At 33.1% G+C, this 20,381-nt stretch overlaps 3 protein-coding genes across 3 annotated transcripts; 1 reads left to right on the top strand and 2 right to left on the bottom strand.

Annotated features, from left to right (window-relative positions):
- Positions 1-2,621: 2,621 nt before the first annotated feature.
- Positions 2,622-4,143, bottom strand: LOC122513046. The gene is made up of 4 exons (XM_043629278.1): positions 4,078-4,143; positions 3,685-3,846; positions 3,123-3,446; positions 2,622-2,867 (listed from the first exon to the last, which is right to left on the bottom strand). Exons 1-4 carry the CDS (start codon positions 4,111-4,113, stop codon positions 2,685-2,687), a joined length of 705 nt encoding a protein of 234 aa, XP_043485213.1. The 5' UTR covers positions 4,114-4,143; the 3' UTR covers positions 2,622-2,684.
- Positions 4,144-6,098: 1,955 nt separating this feature from the next.
- LOC122513057 lies at positions 6,099-7,695 on the top strand. Its single transcript, XM_043629291.1, has 4 exons — positions 6,099-6,454; positions 6,512-6,761; positions 6,922-7,093; positions 7,178-7,695. The coding sequence occupies exons 1-4, from the start codon at positions 6,099-6,101 to the stop codon at positions 7,693-7,695; spliced, it is 1,296 nt and encodes a 431-aa protein (XP_043485226.1).
- A 1,825-nt stretch (positions 7,696-9,520) lies between these two features.
- On the bottom strand, positions 9,521-13,799 carry LOC122513049 (aminopeptidase Q-like). Its single transcript, XM_043629282.1, has 8 exons — positions 13,224-13,799; positions 12,692-13,150; positions 12,426-12,606; positions 12,186-12,345; positions 11,973-12,054; positions 10,302-10,678; positions 9,925-10,187; positions 9,521-9,823 (listed from the first exon to the last, which is right to left on the bottom strand). Exons 1-8 carry the CDS (start codon positions 13,670-13,672, stop codon positions 9,668-9,670), a joined length of 2,127 nt encoding a protein of 708 aa, XP_043485217.1. The 5' UTR covers positions 13,673-13,799; the 3' UTR covers positions 9,521-9,667.
- Between the last annotated feature and the right edge of the window lie 6,582 nt (positions 13,800-20,381).

Here is a 20,381-nt window from a genome sequence, read left to right as displayed (position 1 = left end):
TACTTTTTTTCAATATTATAACGACCCGTGGTAACATCATGGGAAGCATAATAAAACTAGATAAGAGTGAAATTTATTTACACTTTCAGTTATTTAGTTTGCAATGGAATATCCAAAATATTTTAGAGTGTACTTAACTCAGTTAACAACGGACATTACAGGATTTAGTGGACGTTTAGTAGTATCCGAATATTAGGATTGTAACTCGATTTTAATTAACTTAATAATTCGCGTAAAGCGGTCAAAGATTTAAGTATAAATTTATTTAAATATCACCAATAATCTCATCGAGAAGATCTGCTAAGACATACGACGAATGCTGAAACATATTCAATTAACTAGTTTACTAATTTTCCATGGACTTCTGGTGGTCGATTCTGTAACATTCCCACTCCCACTTTCCACTCCAACCTTCTACTTCCCACCTTCCACTCTCACTTCCCACTCCCACTTCCCACCTTCCACTCACACTTCCCATCTTCCACTTTCCACTCTCACTTTACACCTTCCACTTTTCAATCTCACTTCCCACTCTCATTTCACCACTCCTACCTTCAACTTTTCACTCTCACTTCTAACCTTCCACTTTCACTTCCCACTTTTCACTCACATTTCCCATCTTCCACTTTTCACTCTCACTACCCACTTTTCACTCACACTTCCCATCTTCCACTACCCACTTTCCACTCTCACTTTACATCTTCCACTTTTCAATCTCACTTCCCACTATCATTTCACCACTCCTACCTTCCACTTTTCACTCCCACTTCCTACCTTCCACTTCCCACTCTCATTTCTCAGTCCCAGTTCCCACCTTCCACTTTTCACTCTTACTCCCCACTTCCTACTTTCCACTCTCACTGCCTACTCCCACCTTCCACTTCCCACTCTCACTTCCAACCCTCACCTCCCACTATCCACTTTCATTTTTCACACTCATTTCTATTTTCCACATTTACTTCCCACATTCTGTAACATTCACACTCTCACTTCCCACACCCACTTTGACTTCTCACATTCCACTCCCTCCTTCCACTTTTCACATTCCACTTTCATGTCTCACTTATCACATTCCACTTTCTACTCACACTTTGACTTCCCACATTCCCCTTTCACTTTCTACTTTTAACTCTCACTTTTCACTCCAATTTTACATTTTCACTTTCCACTAATACCTAATTAACGATTAAGAGTGCAAGGTACACTACCGGTGGAAATTGTGCGTCTGTTAACAGCTCGAGCTATTAAAAAACACACCCGCACAAATACAGTGATAACTCCGTCAAAAATGAAGCTAGATGTTTTTTTTAAATTGCATTGGAAAGCTTATTAAATTTCCAATGAAATGACACTATTTTTATTTGCATTGCATGAATAGGAAGCGAGATATCATGTTATAAACACAACAAAATAATTATATTTTTTTTGCACTTGGCAAAATTAATTTTCGAAACTTTTTTCATAGCCACACAACTTAATCAACGGCGAATTAGAAAAATCGATGATTGAAAATTTTGCTTCGCACGGTCAGACAATTTTTTAATATCTCAGAAACCCGTTAATATTTTTTACTATTCTTGGTCTCTATTTAAAGCTTAGATTAAAAGGAATAGTCTGTGAAAGTAAAAATTTGTTCCATAAACTTTTCTAAATTTTGCCAGGAATTAAAGTCAGTGTAAGAAATTAAAAAAAAATAGAATTATTTTGTTGTGTTTATAACATGATATCTCGCTTCCTATTCATGCAATGCAAATGAAAATAGTGCCATTTCATTGGAAATTTAATAAGCTTTCCAATGCAATTTAAAAAAAAGCATCTAGCTTCATTTTTGAAGGAGTTATCACTGTTTTTGTGCGGGTGTGTTTTTTATTAGCTCGAGGTGTTAGCGGTCACACAATTTCCGCCGATAGTGTAGATAGTGAGAGGAGTAAGTGTGAGTGTAAAAAAGGTGTGAAAAATGGAAGGTTGGAAGTAAAAGTGGGAAATAGAAATGAGAGTGAAAAGTGGGAGTGTGAAGTGAGAGTGGAAGGTGGGAAGTAAGAAGGGTGACATGAGATTGAGAAGCGAGAGTGAAAAGTGGAAGGTGGGAAGTGAGAGTGGAAGGTGGGAGTTTAAAGTGAGAGTGAAGGTTGGAAGTGAGAGTGAAAAGTGGAAGGTGAGAAGTAGGAGTGTGAAGTGAGAGTGAAGGTTGGAAGTGGTTAGTGAGAGTGGAAAGTGGGAGAAGGAAAGTGTAAGTAAAAAGTGGGAAGTGAGAGTGGAAAGTGGAAGGTGGGAGTGGGAAATGAGAGGGGTGAAATGAGATTGAGAAGTGAGAGTGAAAATTGGAAGGTGGAAAGTGGGACTGTGATGTAAGAGTGAAGGTTGGAAGTGGGAGTGGGTGGTGAGAGTGGAAAGTTGAAGAAGGGAAGTGAAAGTAAAAAGTAGGAAGTGACAGTGGAAGGTGGGAAGTGAGAGTGGAAGGTGGGAGTGGGAAGTTGAATGTGGACAGTGAGAGTGAAAAGTTAAAGGTGGGATGTGAGTGTGGAAGGTGGGAAATGAGAGTGGGAAGTGGGAAAGTTACAGAATCGACCCCCTGGACGTGGAAATTAAGGAAAAGCACTGAGTAATTAAATAACCCTAGATAGTTATGCAAATAAATTTATTTAATTATTATTATTACTATTATTAATATTAATTAAAATTATTTAATTTCTAGCTATTACAACATTAGCACAAGTCTCTACTTCATGGGTAAATAATTTTTCTTTTTGTTCACTCATCGCTTCCTCGCATTGTTTTAAGTCTGGTGACATATGTTCAACAAGTTCAATCATCTGTCGACTATTACGATAAATAACTTCGTATTTTTTGTTTACTTTAAGATATGTCTGAAAAAATTAAAAACAGGTTTAATTTTTAGATATTTTTACTATTAGATCAGGAACTAGCGTTTTTTTAAACGCGCTATTCAGTAAGAAGCGCGCGCAGAATAAAAAGAAGAGGGATAGACAAATTAGGAACCGCTATCCCAAATCTTCTCAACTTGATTCACAGATTTAAACGACGCTAATCCATGTCTCAGATAAAATTAATTATTTTAGTATGTTCTATTTTTATAAAAATATTTTAAACAGTATGTTCACCTGAAGTGTAAAGTCGGAAGTGTCTAAATATGCTTTTCGAGAATCTTCATTAGAAACGCTTTTATTATGAATTATGACTCCAGTGCTTTTTATTCTACTTTCAATTTCATTGTCAGTGATATTTAAAAGTTGTAGGAACAACTTGTAATTATTAAAAACATCCTGCATATTAGCACTCTTGAAATTGAATTTTCGGAAAACAGTTTCATAACATTCGTTTGCTTGATCTAAAGATGAATTTCTCGAATTTACATAATTTTCATATATGACTAAACATTGGTCTTTTCTTTCTCCATTTAAATTTGCGTAAGCGTTGTGAAGAGCCTGCATGAAAATGAACAAAACAAATTTTAATTTATTCATAATTATATGCAGGAATTATTATTTACTTTCATTTAGCTGTAATTAGTTCTTAATTACGATTGAAAATTAAATAAAATTATCATTAAACAATAATAATTCCAAATTACAATTAATTATCAAGAATAACTTATATTTAATGAAAGAAAAAATTAATAACAATTTATTTATTTTTTCGAATTTTTAAAAAAATAATACTCACTCTGTTTGTGCTTGCATGAAATATATTACTATAGGTTTTTAAGTAGGAAGTCTTGAATTCAGCTTTAGTTAAATTTGTTTCTAATTGATCGAGATTAGTAAATGAGGAAATGAGGAAATTCTTCTGATTCCACAAATCGCTAACATCAAAAGAATGTGCGTTCTAAAAAAAATATTTTTCTAATAAAATTCTTAACTAAAAAGCTGTATTGAAACTTGAGTAGTTTGACATTTTAAAAATTAAATATTTTTTAACTATATAATAATGTCATTTAATCAATTAAAGTCTTTAATTATGATTTTATATTTAGTTTATAATTGTCCAATTCATAATTACAGATTATATTAGTAATTAATTTTATTATAAAAAATTAGCATTCAATTTAAAACTTACCCCAAATAAGAAAAATGAACAAATTATAAATATCATTTTAGAAAATATTCTTCCGCAAGTTATGTATTTTATAATTTTATGTTATTTTATGGTCTTTATCGATTAATTCTTTTTTAGAAATTACAACTCTTTTAGTAAATTTCTTAATATTTATACTTATTTTAGTAAAATAACAGTTATTTTTGCTTTTTTATACTGAAAATAAAAGAAATTGTTCATAATTAAATAGAAAATATTCTGCTATAGAAAGTAAGGTGCTTTATTGTTAAACTAATTGAATACATGAAGGTTCCTATATTGATTATAATGTGAAATATTTAAATTTCTTTGAAATCATTTTGATACTGCTTCGCAATTGAAATAAAAGTTAACATATACAAATTTTATAAGAAAATATTACAATAGGACAGGTGTTCTTTAATCTACTATTTTTAAAAGCGTAAAGTTCTTAATGTGTATTTTCACAGCACACAGATTTCAATTTATTATTTTTTAGAGAGTATTCTATTAAAAATTCTATTTAAAATTTATCATTGAGTAGAAGAAACAAAAGTTAATATATTGTTTGAATTGAATTGGTTAATTTATTCATATTTTTCTTTCAAACATTTTATAGTTTTGTATTAAGTTTTTGTTTCTTTAAGCATTTATGTTTAATGATTTTATTAACTACACTTTAAAAATTTTTGGGAGTAAATGTCAATCAATGCGAGTAAGGAGTAAAATTTTTCGAGTAAAAAATTCAGAAGGAGAGTTATTCTGAAGTTAAACAAACGAGTTTGTTATTTACTCTCATTTACTACAATTACATTAAATGTCTAACCAAGAATCAAACAAGAATTTGTAAACCTCTTTGCCAAGTTTTGACACAAACTGTCACTGAAAAGTGGAACAGTTTAGTTAGGTATGAAGATTCATCTTTATTAACCCACTACCACATCAAGGCATTATTTGACACACCATGTGTTACAAAACTCTCATTCGTGACATTAAGACAATTAATAGACGATACTAACAATCATCTCTTGTCTCTGAAATCTTTAGGGGAAAAGATTGAAAGTTGGGATACTGTAATCATTTATTTGTTTATTGGCAACTTTTCTCGAAACTCATTGTAAATATCTGCAAAAAACTATGATTGAAAAGCAAGAAACATCGAATAACCATGTTAATAAAAACAAACCAAATTCTAAAGATACTCATTCCAAGGGTGGAGAACGGTTAGCCTCACATGCGACTACTAAAAAATCGTGTCGTTATGTAATGAAAATCATGCACTTTATAATTGTGAAAAACTTTTAAAACTTCCAGTAGAGGAAAGAATTCAAGAAGTGATGCGCCTTCGCGTTTGTTTCAACCGTTTATCTATTGAACACCGCAATAAACAATGCACTTTCGGTTCCTGTAAAAAATGCCCAGCGAAACATTACACTTTGCTATTGCTATTGCGATCGAACTCCTCAAGAACCAACAACAAATTCAGAAATCACATCAGAAACTGACACAAATGTTAAAACTATTTTACTAACGAAAGCATCTTCCAGAGAACATATTCTATTTGGAACTGCAATTGTTTGGATTAGACCTTTGTTAGCAATTAAAATTACCCTTGTCAACTTTGGACGTTGTTATATCTGGAGTAGGTAACACTACATACGAACCTCAACACAGTGTATCTGTTACCATTGAATCAACCTGCACAAGATTCTCTAAAAATATCGATTGTTTAGTAACCTCAGAAATTACAGAAGACATGCCTAATATACCTTTACGACGAAACGACATTGAAGTCCCATTAGGAATTACATTAGCTGATCCTGCATATTTTTAAACTCGACCTGTAGACCTATTAATTAGCGCAGGACTTTTTTGAAAATTATTATGTGTAGGACAAATTAAATTACGCGACGATTAACCTACTATACAGAAGACGCAACAGGGCTGGACCAATGGAACTTTGCACTCAAAAGCCAAAGAAAAAACTATCTTGTAATTTGATAACTAATCAACAATCTCGAAATATGGCAGAAAAGAGACTATTGGCAATGGAACGCAAATTTAAGAAACAACCTGAAATCAAAAAACGACACATCGAATTTATGGATGATTATGAAAATCAAGAACACATGGAGCCAATTCCTACAGAAGATCTACACACTACCAAGCCACCATGTTATCTGCCACATCATGCCGTCTTCAAGGAAAGCAGTACCACGAGCGACATCAGAGTAATATATGATGGATCATCAGAAACTTCGTCTGGAGTATCTTTAATTGATACACAACATACTGGACCCACCGTACAATGTGATTTATTCTCAATTGTTATACGATTTCGGCAACATAAAATCGTATTATCATCCGACATAGCTCAAATGTATCAGCAAATAAAAATTTCTAGAAATCAACAGGATTAACAACGAATTCTTTGGAGAAAGGATTCAACAGAACCAATTCAAGATTATCGATTAACAACAGTCACATATGAAACAACGTCAGCGCCGTTTTTAGCAACAAGAACTTTACGACAAATCGGCGAAGAGAATAAGAAAAGATTTCCAATCATGAGTGAAATTATCATTAGGGATTTTTACGTTGATGATCTTTTAACAGAAGGAGAATCACTGGAAGAAATTGTGACAATAAAGAATCAATTAAATAAACTATTGTCAGATTATGGATTCGTATTGAGAAAGTGTTGTTCAAATGACAACCGAGTCTTTGAAAACAAAGATTTAATTCACAAGAACAAAATATTACACGACAACAAAGTGCCAAAAACAGTAGGACTCGTGTGGAACTCCAATCAGGACAAATTAAAATATGCAGTAAAACAGTCAATAGAATCAAAATTTACTAAACGAAAAATATTATCAAGAATTGCTCAGATTTTTGATATATTGGGTTACAATTGAGCGTCGAGTTATTGCAGATAATGCACGGAATATTCAACTTCACGGATTTAGCGATGATTCAGAAACGGCATATAGAGCTTGTATATTCATTCAATCAACAGGTGAGTCAAACAAATATCATGTACATTTATTATGTGCTAAATCAACCAATAAAAAAATCACACTACCAACACTTGAACTTTTAGGAGCGGTGTTACTTGCACAACTATTAGACTCGGTATGTAGAGCGCTCACAGTAAAATTGGAGAATGAATTCTTTTGGTCCGACTCAACAATTGTTTTACAATGGATAAAATCTCTTCCAAATCATTGGAAAACCTATGTAGCCAATAGCACAAGTGAAATTCAAACTCTAACAAATGGAAATTGGAATCATGTTTCCTATTCGGATAACCCTGCTGACTTAATGTCAAGAGGAATAAATCCAATGGATCTACAGGACAACAAACTTTGGTGGAATGGACCCGAATATCTATTACAAAATGAAGAATCGTGGACAAATCAAGAAAATGAACGTGTACTTGAAATGCCAGAGGAATGCAAGCGCGAGTGCACACTTCTTGTTAACACAGTAGTGAACTTTTCTTTACTGGAACGTATTTTCAAATTAACTTCTTTGATTCAAGCCACTGCTTATTGTATGCGATTTATTAACAATGCAAAAAAAGGGCCTAAGCTTTCAGGGTTTAAATCCTTTCCTTGACACAGAGGGATTATTTAGGGTGGGTGGTCGATTAGAAAATGCACCAGTATCTTTCAATTAAAAGCATCCGATTATTTTATCGCCAAACAATCGCTTGACTCGTTTGTTAATTCAGTATGAACATTTGCGTCTTTTACATGCAGGATGTCAAACTGTAATGGCATCATTGCGAACTAAATATTGCCCGATTGCGTGTAAAAATGCCGTAAAAGGAATATTACGAAATTGTATTAAATGTTTTAAAATGAAACCATCAAAAATCAAATATATCATGGCAAATTTGCCAACAGCTCGTGTTACCCCAGAACGGCCTTTTTACACATCAGGCGTTGATTATGCTGGACCATATCATCTTATCGAAAGATCTCGCAGTCGTATACTATTAAAAGCGTATATTTGTATGTTTCGCAACAAAGGCAGTGCATATTGAATTAGCACACAACCTATTGGCTTTCTTAAATTGTTTACGACGATTTGTATTAAGACGAGGTTTATTTAAAAACATTTTTTCTAATAATGGAACAAATTTTGTTGGCGCAAAAAATGAATTGAAAGAGTTAAAATCTTTATTATCAAACAGCGAATTTTAAGAAAATGTATTGAATCTTTTATCAAATCAACAAATCGAATGGTCAATGATTCCTCCTGCAGCACCTCATTTTGGTGGTCTGTAGGAAAGAGCGGGAAAATCAGCAAAACATAATTTGTATCGTGTGGTAGGTAAAACCCGCCTAACTTACGAAGAATTGTATACTGTTCTAACACAAGTGAAAGCATGTCTGAATTCACATCCATTATCTCATCTTTCAACCGATCCTAACAACTTAACTCTTTTAACCCCTGGTCACTTCTTAATTGGAGACTCTCTTTTGGCTGTACCTGAACCAGATCAACGACATATCAAACAGAATCGGCTGAATCGATATCAACATCTGCAGCAAATGAATCAACATTTCGGGCAACGATGGCAAAAGGAATACTTGAGTCCATTGCAATTACGTTATAAATGGTTGCAACCACAGGATAATAATATAATATCCGATACCTGGGTTTATGACTCTCTGTACCTAACCCTTACCTAAAGGATCGTACTTTAAAAAAAAGAGCTTATTTAAGTAAAAACCTTGAACCATGTTGCCACATTTTCGTAAATTTTGTATTTTTCTAAATCATGAAAAAAAAAAGTTGCCAAATATTGTCTTTTTGCTCAGGACTAAGGTCCAAAAGGTGTAGGGCTTCGGCAATCGGTCGTCAGACAGAAACGAATGATGTTCCTTCGACTCAATATGAATTAATTTTGCAATTGTTTAATAATTTAACTTAATCTCTCCATATTATGAATAAATATGATTTTTAATTTGAGAATATTTAGTGCAATTAATTTATTGAACCTTTTCTTTGTAACAATAAAAACAAGAAATGTGATTCTTTTTATATTTGAAATTGAACTTTTAACTAAACAGCAGGAAAGTGATGGGCTTACAACCCAACAAATATTACATGAAGTTAGATGTAGTAGTATCCTATGTGAGAAAGGTGGAAAACTGAAAATTGGTTTGGGAGGACAAGCCTTATGTAGTTACAGTGGGACTACTCGGAGGTTCTGGTGACAAAATCCTGACCTAACAAAATCTTAACTATTCACTAACTTTCCTTTGACAGCAACTTTTTTATTAAAATAAATTTTACGACTTTAGATATTTATACTGTGTGGCTAGCGCGATATATTATCCATTGGGAAGACAATCAAGGGATGGAATTTTTATGAAAACTAAAAAATCGAAATGGATCGGTACAACTGATAATTACTAATATTTATTTTTTTAACTTATATATTTTACACTCGCCTTTTTGTCTTAATACTAGCGTTACAAGTGCCCCCGTAGAAATTTCTTATAAAGTATCTTATTCACTAAACTTTGCGTCTAAAGTACGACTTCGAATTAGAAGTACTCGCACTTGCCTGTACTTGTCAGTTATACTTATGAAAAATTTGTCTACATATATCTTGTCTTGTCAAACAATAATCTAAAATAAGTCCATTTGATGCAGCCTTTAATTCTTCAAAAGTTTTTATATCGTGTTTTACATTCTCCAATGCTAACTTTACAAGATTTTTATAGATATCCTAAAATGTAAATTTATGTTTAAAATTATATCATTGGAAAATAATATTGCTGAATGTAAGTTTATACATGTTGCGAAATAAAAATATTATTGATAACTTACCACTACATTATGGTCCTTATAAAGTAAAACACTGATAATAATATCTATTAAATTTTTCCATATAAAAACATCCGCTTCTCGTTTGACATACGCAAGAAAATTATAAAACGTATTAATTGGCATTATTCCTTTAATTGCAAAAAACCTAGCATCCTCCAAAAGCTTCATTCTATTTTTCACGTGAATATTCGTAAAATTTTCTGAATTCATGTAGTCTGATATTTGTTGCCAAGTCACATTGTCATAGTTAACTCTATAATAGCCTGCAAAAATTTTAATTTAAAATTAGAAGTGATTACTAAATACTTGTAAAGAGTTTAGTAAAAAATTTATTTATGTTTAGGAACAAAATGCTTTATACGTATATTTATAGTTACCGATTGATTGTATATTTAATATAACCCAATCCTTTGGTTTAACCTTTATAATTAATTCTCTATTCGAAGGAAGAAGAAAATTTATAGTTTGTTGTAATTGAAAATTAAGAGACGATTGTGTTGTAAACGTTATTGGAACTGTCCATTTAAGATTAGTAGAATTTTTGTCCTTGCATACAACACATTCTTGAGTTAATTTTACTCTTTTAGTTTCATTATTTCGGATAACATTGATAACTGGATAGCCGACTTGAGTAAGGTAAGGCATCAAGAATGCTTTTACATCAAATTCTCCGTACATTTGAGGAAAATTGGAATTATCTATTGACTGTTGAATTAATTCTAAGAACTGATCCATTGTTATCGTTTGATATTGACTGTAATAAAGAAATGTTTAATTATTTGGGATAAAATAATTCTGTCTCTTCAATGGTAAATATTTAAAATCATAAAAAGGAGGCATAGTTTTTTTTGTAAAGGATATTCGACAGAATAAAGACTTTAGACATTTTTGTTAATGAAATATATATGTTCAAAATCAATTGTGTTCAAACATATCCTTCTCACGGTTTGTGAAATTGTTAGACATTAGAGACGTCTCCTGGCGTCTCTATGCGTCGCCATCACAATTAGCATCTTTCTGGGGTCAGACTCTGTTAGGAGTTTCAGTGTAATTCTTTCCTCAGTAATTATTCTAATATAGCCAATGTCAACAAAGATGTTGAAGACCTGTCAGGTGAAGAAGAATCTTAGCTAGTAGGGCGACGCGATGTCCAACTGGTATTTCAACATAATAATTTGGGATTGATTAAGGTGCTTAACAACCGTCATCCGATGAAGGAAGACGAACTAGAAGAGGAAGGGTTTGATGGGATCTTAACAAGAGGGAACAAGTTTCTTCCACAAATGTTAGTACAACAAGCTAGACTTTGCCCAGAATACAAAAAGACTGGTACCCGATGAAAAGAAAAAGCAGTTAGTTGGAATCGTATTGGTCCCGATAATACTCCATCGCAATGGAGTAAATTAGCGAGAACAAGCCTCGTGCACTACCAGCGGAGACCTCGCAGTGGTTCTGTTTTTAGACAATAGTAATGCATTCAAGTAGCATGGCATGCTAAATCTATATCTTGCTAATCAACTACTAGGTACGTCGGGATAGTAAAAACCCTTCAGATAGCATTGAATTCTTTTAATCGACTCTGGAGAAAGAATTACTCTCTCAAGCAAGTCTAGGCGAAAGATAGATAGTACCCAGAAGACAAGAAAACTGGTGCCCAATGAAATGGAGAGGCAGTCAGTTACAGTTCAGTCCTGTCACTTTTAAAGAAACGTGTTATCACCCTGACAATTAGAGAACCTGCACTAGGTATGTATTTGACGTCTTCTATGGGGAGTTTTCGTTTCAGTGGAAATATTATCATGACCAGTCACTTTTTAGAAAGTCTCGACATCCTGACGACTAGATAGCCTGCACTAGTTGTCAATTTGACGTCTTCTGGATGGAGTTTTTGCTTAGTATGAAAATTATCATGACCTTTCAGTTTTTTAAGGAGTCTTGACATCCTGTCAGTGACACTGCCTGCACTAGGAGACTATTTGACGTCTTCTCTTATAAATAATAATAATAGAAATTAATTAACTTTCTCTAAAACATATAACATAACTTACAAGTTTTTCACCATGTTCTTGACTGCTCTGTGAAGAACCTGTTTAGTTACGATGTTAGACAACATATTGATAATAACAGGTGCTGTAAAACAATTAAAATTTAGCAAAAATGGGTAATATTTTCTCCTTCACATGTTTATGAATTGTTAAATACTTATTCTATTTTATAATGTTAAGGTTAATGCGATTAAATGAATATAATTAGTTACTTACATTTCATATATAATTGTGTAACGCTATCAAATACATTAGATGCATCACTAATATTTCGATAAATAGGTAGATTATTTAAAAGATCTTCTTCATTGAAACTTTCCCACATGTTTGAGTACAGAGACTGTGTCAAAGCGTCAGAACTTCCATCTACAGAAATCTGATGATAATAAAAATAATTTTTTGATTATTTTTAGTACAATTAACAATACTCTAATTACTATTTTTGTTCACACTTACCTTTCTATTAATTAAACTTTCAAAATAGGTCGGTAAACCCTCGGTTAACCATAAATCCGACCACCATGCAGGAGAAACTAGATTTCCTATCCATTGATGAATTATTTCATGACATACAATTTTACTAATTTTATTAAAATATCCTGTTCGTGTCGTATTGTACGTCAGAAAATTTCTTTGTCTAGACAAATAATTTCTCAATTAGCTGAGTTTATTTAAATATTTAATTAAATAAGCCCAATAATATGAAAATAAAATTATTCTACTTTATAATAATTAATCCATAATTTTCCATTCCACTCATTTCAAATTCATGTGCAAGGAAGATATCTATTTTTGGAAGGGAATATGGAACACCGAGAAATGTTTCCATAGCATCAAATGCTTTTAAGCCAACATTAAAACCATATTCAATACTTTTGTCAGAAACAGTTCGACTTGCCCAAACTGTATAGTTTCCAAATTTGTTGGTAACATTTTTAAAATCAGAAACTGCGAATGCTAATGTGTACGTTGATAATAATGGCGTTTTCTTAAATTTTGTCCAAATTTTCCCCTCTTCTGTTAAATTATTCATTTTTTCAAGTACTGGCATATTAGAAAGAGCTGTATAATTTGGAAAATGTTGAATATTAATTTCGAATTTTGCTTTCAATGCCGGCTCATCCCAACATGGAAACACTTGACGAGCAAAAGTCGGTTCAAAATGTGTTAAAGCGTAAAATCTGTAAATTTTAAGAAGCATTTAAATTATTTCCTTTAATTTAATTTTTCTTGATTTAAATATTAATGACTTACATTTTTTGTTTTCTTTCATCATTATACGAACTTCTAAAAAATCCATATAATTGATGATCATGTATATATCCTTTAAATTTTAAATTAAGTTCATAAGCTCCTGGATTCAAATCGTCTATAAAATTAATTATTAAAAATTCAGTAGATAGAACCATTCGTTGACTTATTGGTAAAAACTCATCTATTCCATTTTTTAGAGTTGTATGTGCAATGTCAACTGTCAAATTTGATGCGTGAAGTGTAATATTGTTAGTTGTACTTAAAACATCTATTTTAATAGACACATTTCCATTAAATGTTCCAACTTTAGCAGTTATATCAGGATTTAAAAATAATTTATAACTTTGAGGTATTACATTGTCAGGCAAACGATATCTATTTGCTTGTGCAAATATTATTAAATTGAAAGTCAGAAATAAATAGAAAGTATAAAAATTTCTTGGCAACATATTTCAAAAATAATTAAAAAAATTCTCGTTGCTTTTGACTATCGAAATCTTTTAAATATAATATATAGCCAAATTTACAGTTTACTTAAAAATGTGTTATCACTGTAACATAATTTTACACTAAGACTTTATAATTAAAATGATCTTCAATAGTTGAAGCCTAGGCGAAACTAATAGAAATACCAATTTTCCAAAGTATTTAAATTTCTTAAGTTAAATGTAGTCTGAGTTATGAGCAACATGTTAGGTAAATAAAAATGTGACCTTCAATTTATTCGGCGCGTGCAGTATAAATTTTGAATCTACCAAATGCTCAAAATTTATTATCACTTGTGACAACAAATTATTATTTAGATTACATTGACATAAAAAAAATTATTTTACTCTGAAATGGATGAATGCCCTTAATTTACTTCAATGATAAAAAATGTAGTACATATTGTTCAAAAATTGTTATTTAAAGTATCAACGTTGATATTTTTCCGTCCAACTTATATTTATTTAAGACTGACGAATTTAAAAACTTTACACTCTTTTTACTCACGGTGCAAAAGTTTTGTGTTCTTGATGATGAATTTGATGTCTGATTTTAAACTTGATATTGTCGAGTAACAAAATTTATGGAGATTTTTATTACCGTTTGTTTCTATCATTAGATATTAATTTATTGTTAAATATGTCAGTTACCATATTTTTGTCCCAAGAAAGCAGAAATGAAAATGGTAAAAAGTCAAGAAAAGTCAGGGAATTTTTTTCTCAATCCTTTTAAGACATCCTAAAAAACCCAAAATGATTTTGCATGAACTACGTACACGGAAAGAAATATGTTACGAATAACGCTAGAGACATTTTGGTTCGCTTTTCGCATAGACGTCCGCACCTAATTTTGCAAAGGCCGGTGCTAACTTTGCACAGCTTTTTTCCACTTGTGCCACATTTGCTCAAATCCATGAAAAATCAGCATGGATTTCTTGCAACTTACGCATGGTGGTGTGTATGCACTTTTAGTACGGCCTGCTCATGCGCTAAGAGCAACAGATTTCTCTCCGTGTAGTTATAGTGAACTACGTAGGATTTTTAAGAAATATCAATTAAAAAAACTGGCGTCAATATTAAAAAGAAATACGATAAAAAAATTGCTTGAAAATTAATCACATAATTGGAAAATTTTAATTTATCTAAAAAATCCTACGTAGTTGACTAGCTTTAGCATCTTCATTTAAAATCATTTTGGTTTTTTGTTCCAGATTTTAAATTACGACTTGTAGTAAATCGCCCATGCAAGATCCTCGGAGAATAGTATATTAAGTAACAAGAGGATAAAGCCAGCCATTTTTATAAAAAAGAAATGTTTAAATATATTGTTACACACTTTAAGATATGGATTTTTATATGTAAATACCCAAACATTATTAAATTTTATTTCTCTTTTACAAAAAATTAAAATTACTCTACTTTTATTGCACACACTTAAAAAAATTAAAAAATATGGAGCACAGCGAAAAGCTTGAATTTTAGCAAAAAGAAAATAATATTTGCGACTAAATGAGTTTTGGGCTACTATAAAATATTTTTGGATGAAATTGAAAATGGAGAGAAAGTAAAGCTCACTTGAGAAAAAATGTCTTTTATAATTTTAAAAATTTTTCATTATGCTTTCTGAGATTAATATTTAGAAAATAAAAATGTCATAAATAATAAGAAACTCGCACATGTTCAATCATTCTAAAAATTGATAAACATTTTTTTTAATTTTTTAAAATCAATTGACACGTGGATAGCTCTATTTTATTAAATCAAAATTATCGCAGAGTCGATTAAACGAACGGTTGTCTAGATATTAAATTTTATTTGACAAACATTACACAACTGAACAAAGCTAAATGTTCTAGAGTATGAAGTTTAGTCATTCTGAGATATTTGATTTGGATTACTTTTATTACTAAAGCAGAAAACTGCGTCCACAAATCAAGTTACGCTTAAGTAACTTAAGTTTCACTTAAGGCGACTCGTGATACCGAAAAATCTAATAAAATAAATTTGGGTCTTTCTGAAGAATCATAGGGTGAGCTAATTAACTGAACTCGACTTCATATCTAGTGAGTCGCGGAATAGACCTCCTGTTCTAAATGGGTGAGTCAAATTTGCGAAAAAATGAAATAAAGGTAAGTAACTAATTTCCAGCTTCTTTCCAGGTAGGTTGCGGCATGGGTAAGTTCGCGGCGTAAAAACTAAAAAGGTAATTAACTAAACTTGGTATCATTACAGGTAAGTCGCGGAGTGGTGGTCCAGTTTCTTTAACAGGTAAGTTCACTTCGCGGAAAATGGGAAAAGGCGTGTGACTAAATCCCTGCTTTTCATCCAGGTAAGTCACAGCGTAAAAAATAAAAATATAATTAACAAAACTTTGAATTATTTCAGGTAAGTCGCGGAGTGAAACTTCAGTTTCTTAACAGATAAGCTCACTGTGCGAAAAATGGTGAGAAGTTGAGTATCGGTCCGAATATGTCAAAGATCGCGAAAATTTAGGCTGTAGGCAATTTGTCGTTTTGAAGGTGCTTATACCGACGGATGTGAAGAAAGCGATCGTCGGGGGATTCTTTTTCACCGACGGTCACGTTAATTGTACGCGTGGGAAAACATTTGAGAAATAAACGAGGGGCTTCTCACTCATGAAATTGCGCAATATTCTGATTCAGATCTTGTCGGATTTTGTGAGAGTCTGTCAGAGTCTGTCGAATTTTGTCACTGAACGCATGCGCAATGAACTAAGTAAAAACGCTCAACTTCGCAAGATTTTGTAAGAATCTATCAGAATCTGTCAAGCAATGTTTAAATAAATCTAACGGAATCTTAAGTGAGAAGCCATTAAGAAATAAATTCTCTTCTATCTCGGATTCTCACGCTTAAAAAAAACTTTACTTAGTTACACTTTGTAAAACTTAGTTAAAGTACTTTTTTTACACTTTTTTTTAGTTACACTTTACTTAGTTTTTTTACATTAGACTTTACTCTTTTTCTTTTAAGAACATGGTAAACAACCATCAATTTTAACACTGTGGGAATTATCGTTCTACTATCTACGCAAAAATTTAAAAATCTCCCGGTTCACTCTTTCTGCCACGTTGATCTAGGGGCGTTGGATTAAGGTTAAAATATAGACAATATTCTCCTTAGCCAGTTTTTTTTCTTTTACACATTCGAATTGATCATTTTAATAAAAGTTTTTTGGTTTCCCGTGCTCATCCCCTTGAGTGTCCCGACGGATGGCACGGGCGTGTTTTTATTTTTCCGGTCTTTGTGTTGATTGCTGATTCGGTGGCTCTTCGACTTTCTCTTCGTCCATTCCATCAGACACAGCTAGCGTCCTTATAGTCATGGTATTAGACTAGGAGTGCTTGTCTTTTGTTCCACAGTTTTCCTCTCTCTTTTGGCCACCTGATCTCTCGTTCTCCGTCTTGTTTTGGCGACTACGCCAGTTCTTAATTTTCGCTTCCTCTAAGGCAGCTTCCTATTAAGTAAGCGGTTTCTTCCTGGCTCGGGATCACTGCATTCCAATAATCCTTCAGCTCATTCACGAACTTCATCGGCGAGTGATTCTCTCCGAAAGAAGCGCCTTTGGACACATTCTCGATGCCACACTCCTAGTAGGAGGTTCGACCCCCTGCCTCCTTCAATTGGCTATCTTCTCATCTGTTTCCGCTTGTTGCGCCCGTAGGTTTTTCATTTCTTGTAGGTTCTTTTCTGTTGCTTTTTCACATAAATTCACCGCTCGAACGTTTGAATGAATCATCTCCTCGGTCGCCTGGTTTAACCTGGTTTCCAGACTCTTATGATTTTTGTTGTTCAAGTCTCTGAAGCTTTTTATCACGTGCGTAATTTCAGATCTTAACTTAATCTCCGTATCCTCCAAGTTCTCCTCGACATCTACTACCTGCTGTTCTAGGTGAATCAGGTCTGCTTTAACCTCTCTATATTCCCGTCGCATCCTTTCACAATCACTCCGTACCTGCGCAAACTGAGCCAACAGTTTACTTGAATCTTTTTCCCAGTCTGCCTCTAACGCCTTTGGATCTGCGCGGCTCACCGGTGCCGCCTGTTTCTAAATGGGTCCCTCTGATGCGACGTCCAGGAACTCTCCAAACTCTCGCGATTTCTCCATTAGGCTCTTCCGATGATTATTTCTTGCAGTTTCACGAGCAGTACCAACGTTAAAAAACCCTTGAGGCAAGTTATAATCTTCCTGATGTCTACGTGGGGTTAAGGACTCTTCTCTGAATTTGCTAGACCGATCATGCAAGGACCCATGGCTTTGGTCCATTCTTATATTCTTCTTAGGTCTGACTCGTCTACGCGACATTTCTGTAGATCTTTCGACACTTCGGGCCCCACGTTGGGCGCCAATGTAACGGTTCGTAACTGTTTTTAATCCTTATTGGAAGGAAGTAATAATCAGGATAACCCGGGGTGAAGAATGACACAGTTGATTAATCAAATTAATAATGTTTTTATTAATTAATCTTTTTGGCGACGATCCTAGCACTTATAAAAATAAACATAAAACGACAGTTTTGGTGAATCACTTGGTACGCGTGGGGAAAAACTTGAAAAATAAATACTCTTCTATCACGGATTCTCACGCTTAAAAAAAAAACACTCGCGGTTCGTAACACTCGCACACTAATTAAAGAGTTCGTTCGCGGTTAACTAGGGTCAATTCGCGATTTAGTTTTAAGGAATGGCGGCCGAAGTGGCGCTGACCATGGTAAAGAGGATTTCTTCCCAACAGACGAGGCGGCGTTCGCTGAGAGTAGATCGAAAGGATGCTAGGTTGGGATGAGAGTGGAGAGAGTAACTGGACAGCTTTCCCAACGCCAAGGCGGCGGACTTGAGAGAGACTGTTCTACGTACCAACTGCTTCTACAGGAACACCTGGGATAACAACCTGGCGGCGACCTTCAACCGTGGAGCACCACTAACGATGGTCTCTGATAGTTTTAACAGCACCGCGTTGTCGCTTGTGCAAAAGCATTCCACCTATGTGCCACGTTCGCACCACTTGGCCAACTACTGGCCCGGTACAATACTGACTTTTACTAGTGACATTACCGACTAAGGGTCACTTATTATGTAAAATGCGAAAAAATAAATAAACCTTTGATTTCTGATTTTGATAATTTATTTACATCCTATATCCTTGGTTTAGACCATTACAACATGTTATGCCTGTGATAGCATAAACCACCAAGACCATTTAATTTATTTATTTTTATTTATTTTTTTAAGAATAACAAAGTTCCTAAGGCTAATAAGCCCTTCAAGGAACAGATACATCGAAATTAAATTTGGTTACTTATTCAAGTTAAATGTTTACAATAATTATAAAAACAATACTGAGAAGCAAAATACAAAAAGAAGATAACAATATTAAAAAAAAATTAAATATAAAGAATGTAACAACTTTACTAAATATATGAAAACCAACTAAAAGATTTAGAAAATAAATGCCAATAAAAAGAAATCCTACCAATATGTAATAATAAATGTTCCATGGTTTTCTCTAAATAATAATTCAAAAAACAGTTTTTTAAACGCTAATAGATTAGGTGCATCTCTTAACGCTGGATCCAATTTATTCCACAGTCTTGCACCCCTAACAATAAAAGAGCGTTGCATTAAGCAAGTTCGATGCGGAGAAATTATTAATATCGATTTCCTTTCTCTAAGCCTGTAGTAATTTTCTTCAGAAATTTTATTAAACTCAAAGAAATCAAATAAATAAAGCGGAACTTTAGTTTCAAATAATAAAAAAATTAAATTACCCATAAAAAATTTACGTCGCGTAGCAACATTTAATAAGCCAGACCTAACTCTATACTGCGTAATATGTTCAAACTTAGGAATATCATAAATGAAACGAATGCAAGTATTTAAGGATCTTTCAAGTTTTTGATTTAATTCATTGCTGATATCATCATAAACAATGCAACAATAATCAAACAAAGGAAGAATCAAAGATTTAACCAGCACCAAATGAGTTGATGTGGGAAGCGAGTCTTTATTTCTATTTAGCTGTTGTAATGTACTAAATGTTTTGCGCGATATGTCGGATACTTGCTCCTTCCAAGACAATGTTCTATTTATTATCAACCCAAGATCCTTCACTGTCTCCTTGAATACAATAGGTTTACCCCCCAGCAAAAGTGAAGGCAAAGTTGACAACGCCACATACGAAGGTTGTCCCGATGCCGAAATTATAATTGCCTGAGTCTTATCTGAATTAAGAACAAGTCCATTATCACTTGCTCATTGCTCAACGTAATTAATATCTACTTGTATCATTCGAAGTAAGTCTGGTAAAGATGATAATGGACTTGAAAGATAAAATTTGAAATCATCAGCATACTTATGATACTTACAATGCCTCAGATGACTTCCCAGGTCCAAAATAAATAAATTAAAGAGAACAGAAGACAGTGAAGCACCTTGAGGAACACCGCATTCAAGCCTATTCCATTCTGATTCGATGCCATTTCCATCAATAACCCTTTGAAACCTAAAATTAATGTATGATTCGAACCAATCACACACAGATTTCGACAATTGAAATGAAGAAAGTTTACGTATTAAAAGATTGTGATAAACTGATGGAAATGCCCTCGGAAAGTAAAAAAAACTACAATGGTAATGAGTTTCATATCCATTGTAA

The sequence above is a fragment of the Leptopilina heterotoma genome, unplaced genomic scaffold (assembly GCF_015476425.1).
Source record: "Leptopilina heterotoma isolate Lh14 unplaced genomic scaffold, ASM1547642v1 Lhet_131, whole genome shotgun sequence".
Classification (NCBI taxonomy): domain Eukaryota; kingdom Metazoa; phylum Arthropoda; class Insecta; order Hymenoptera; family Figitidae; genus Leptopilina; species Leptopilina heterotoma.
Note: the sequence above shows the minus strand (reverse complement) of the source record. Positions and strands in the feature narration are given on the sequence as shown.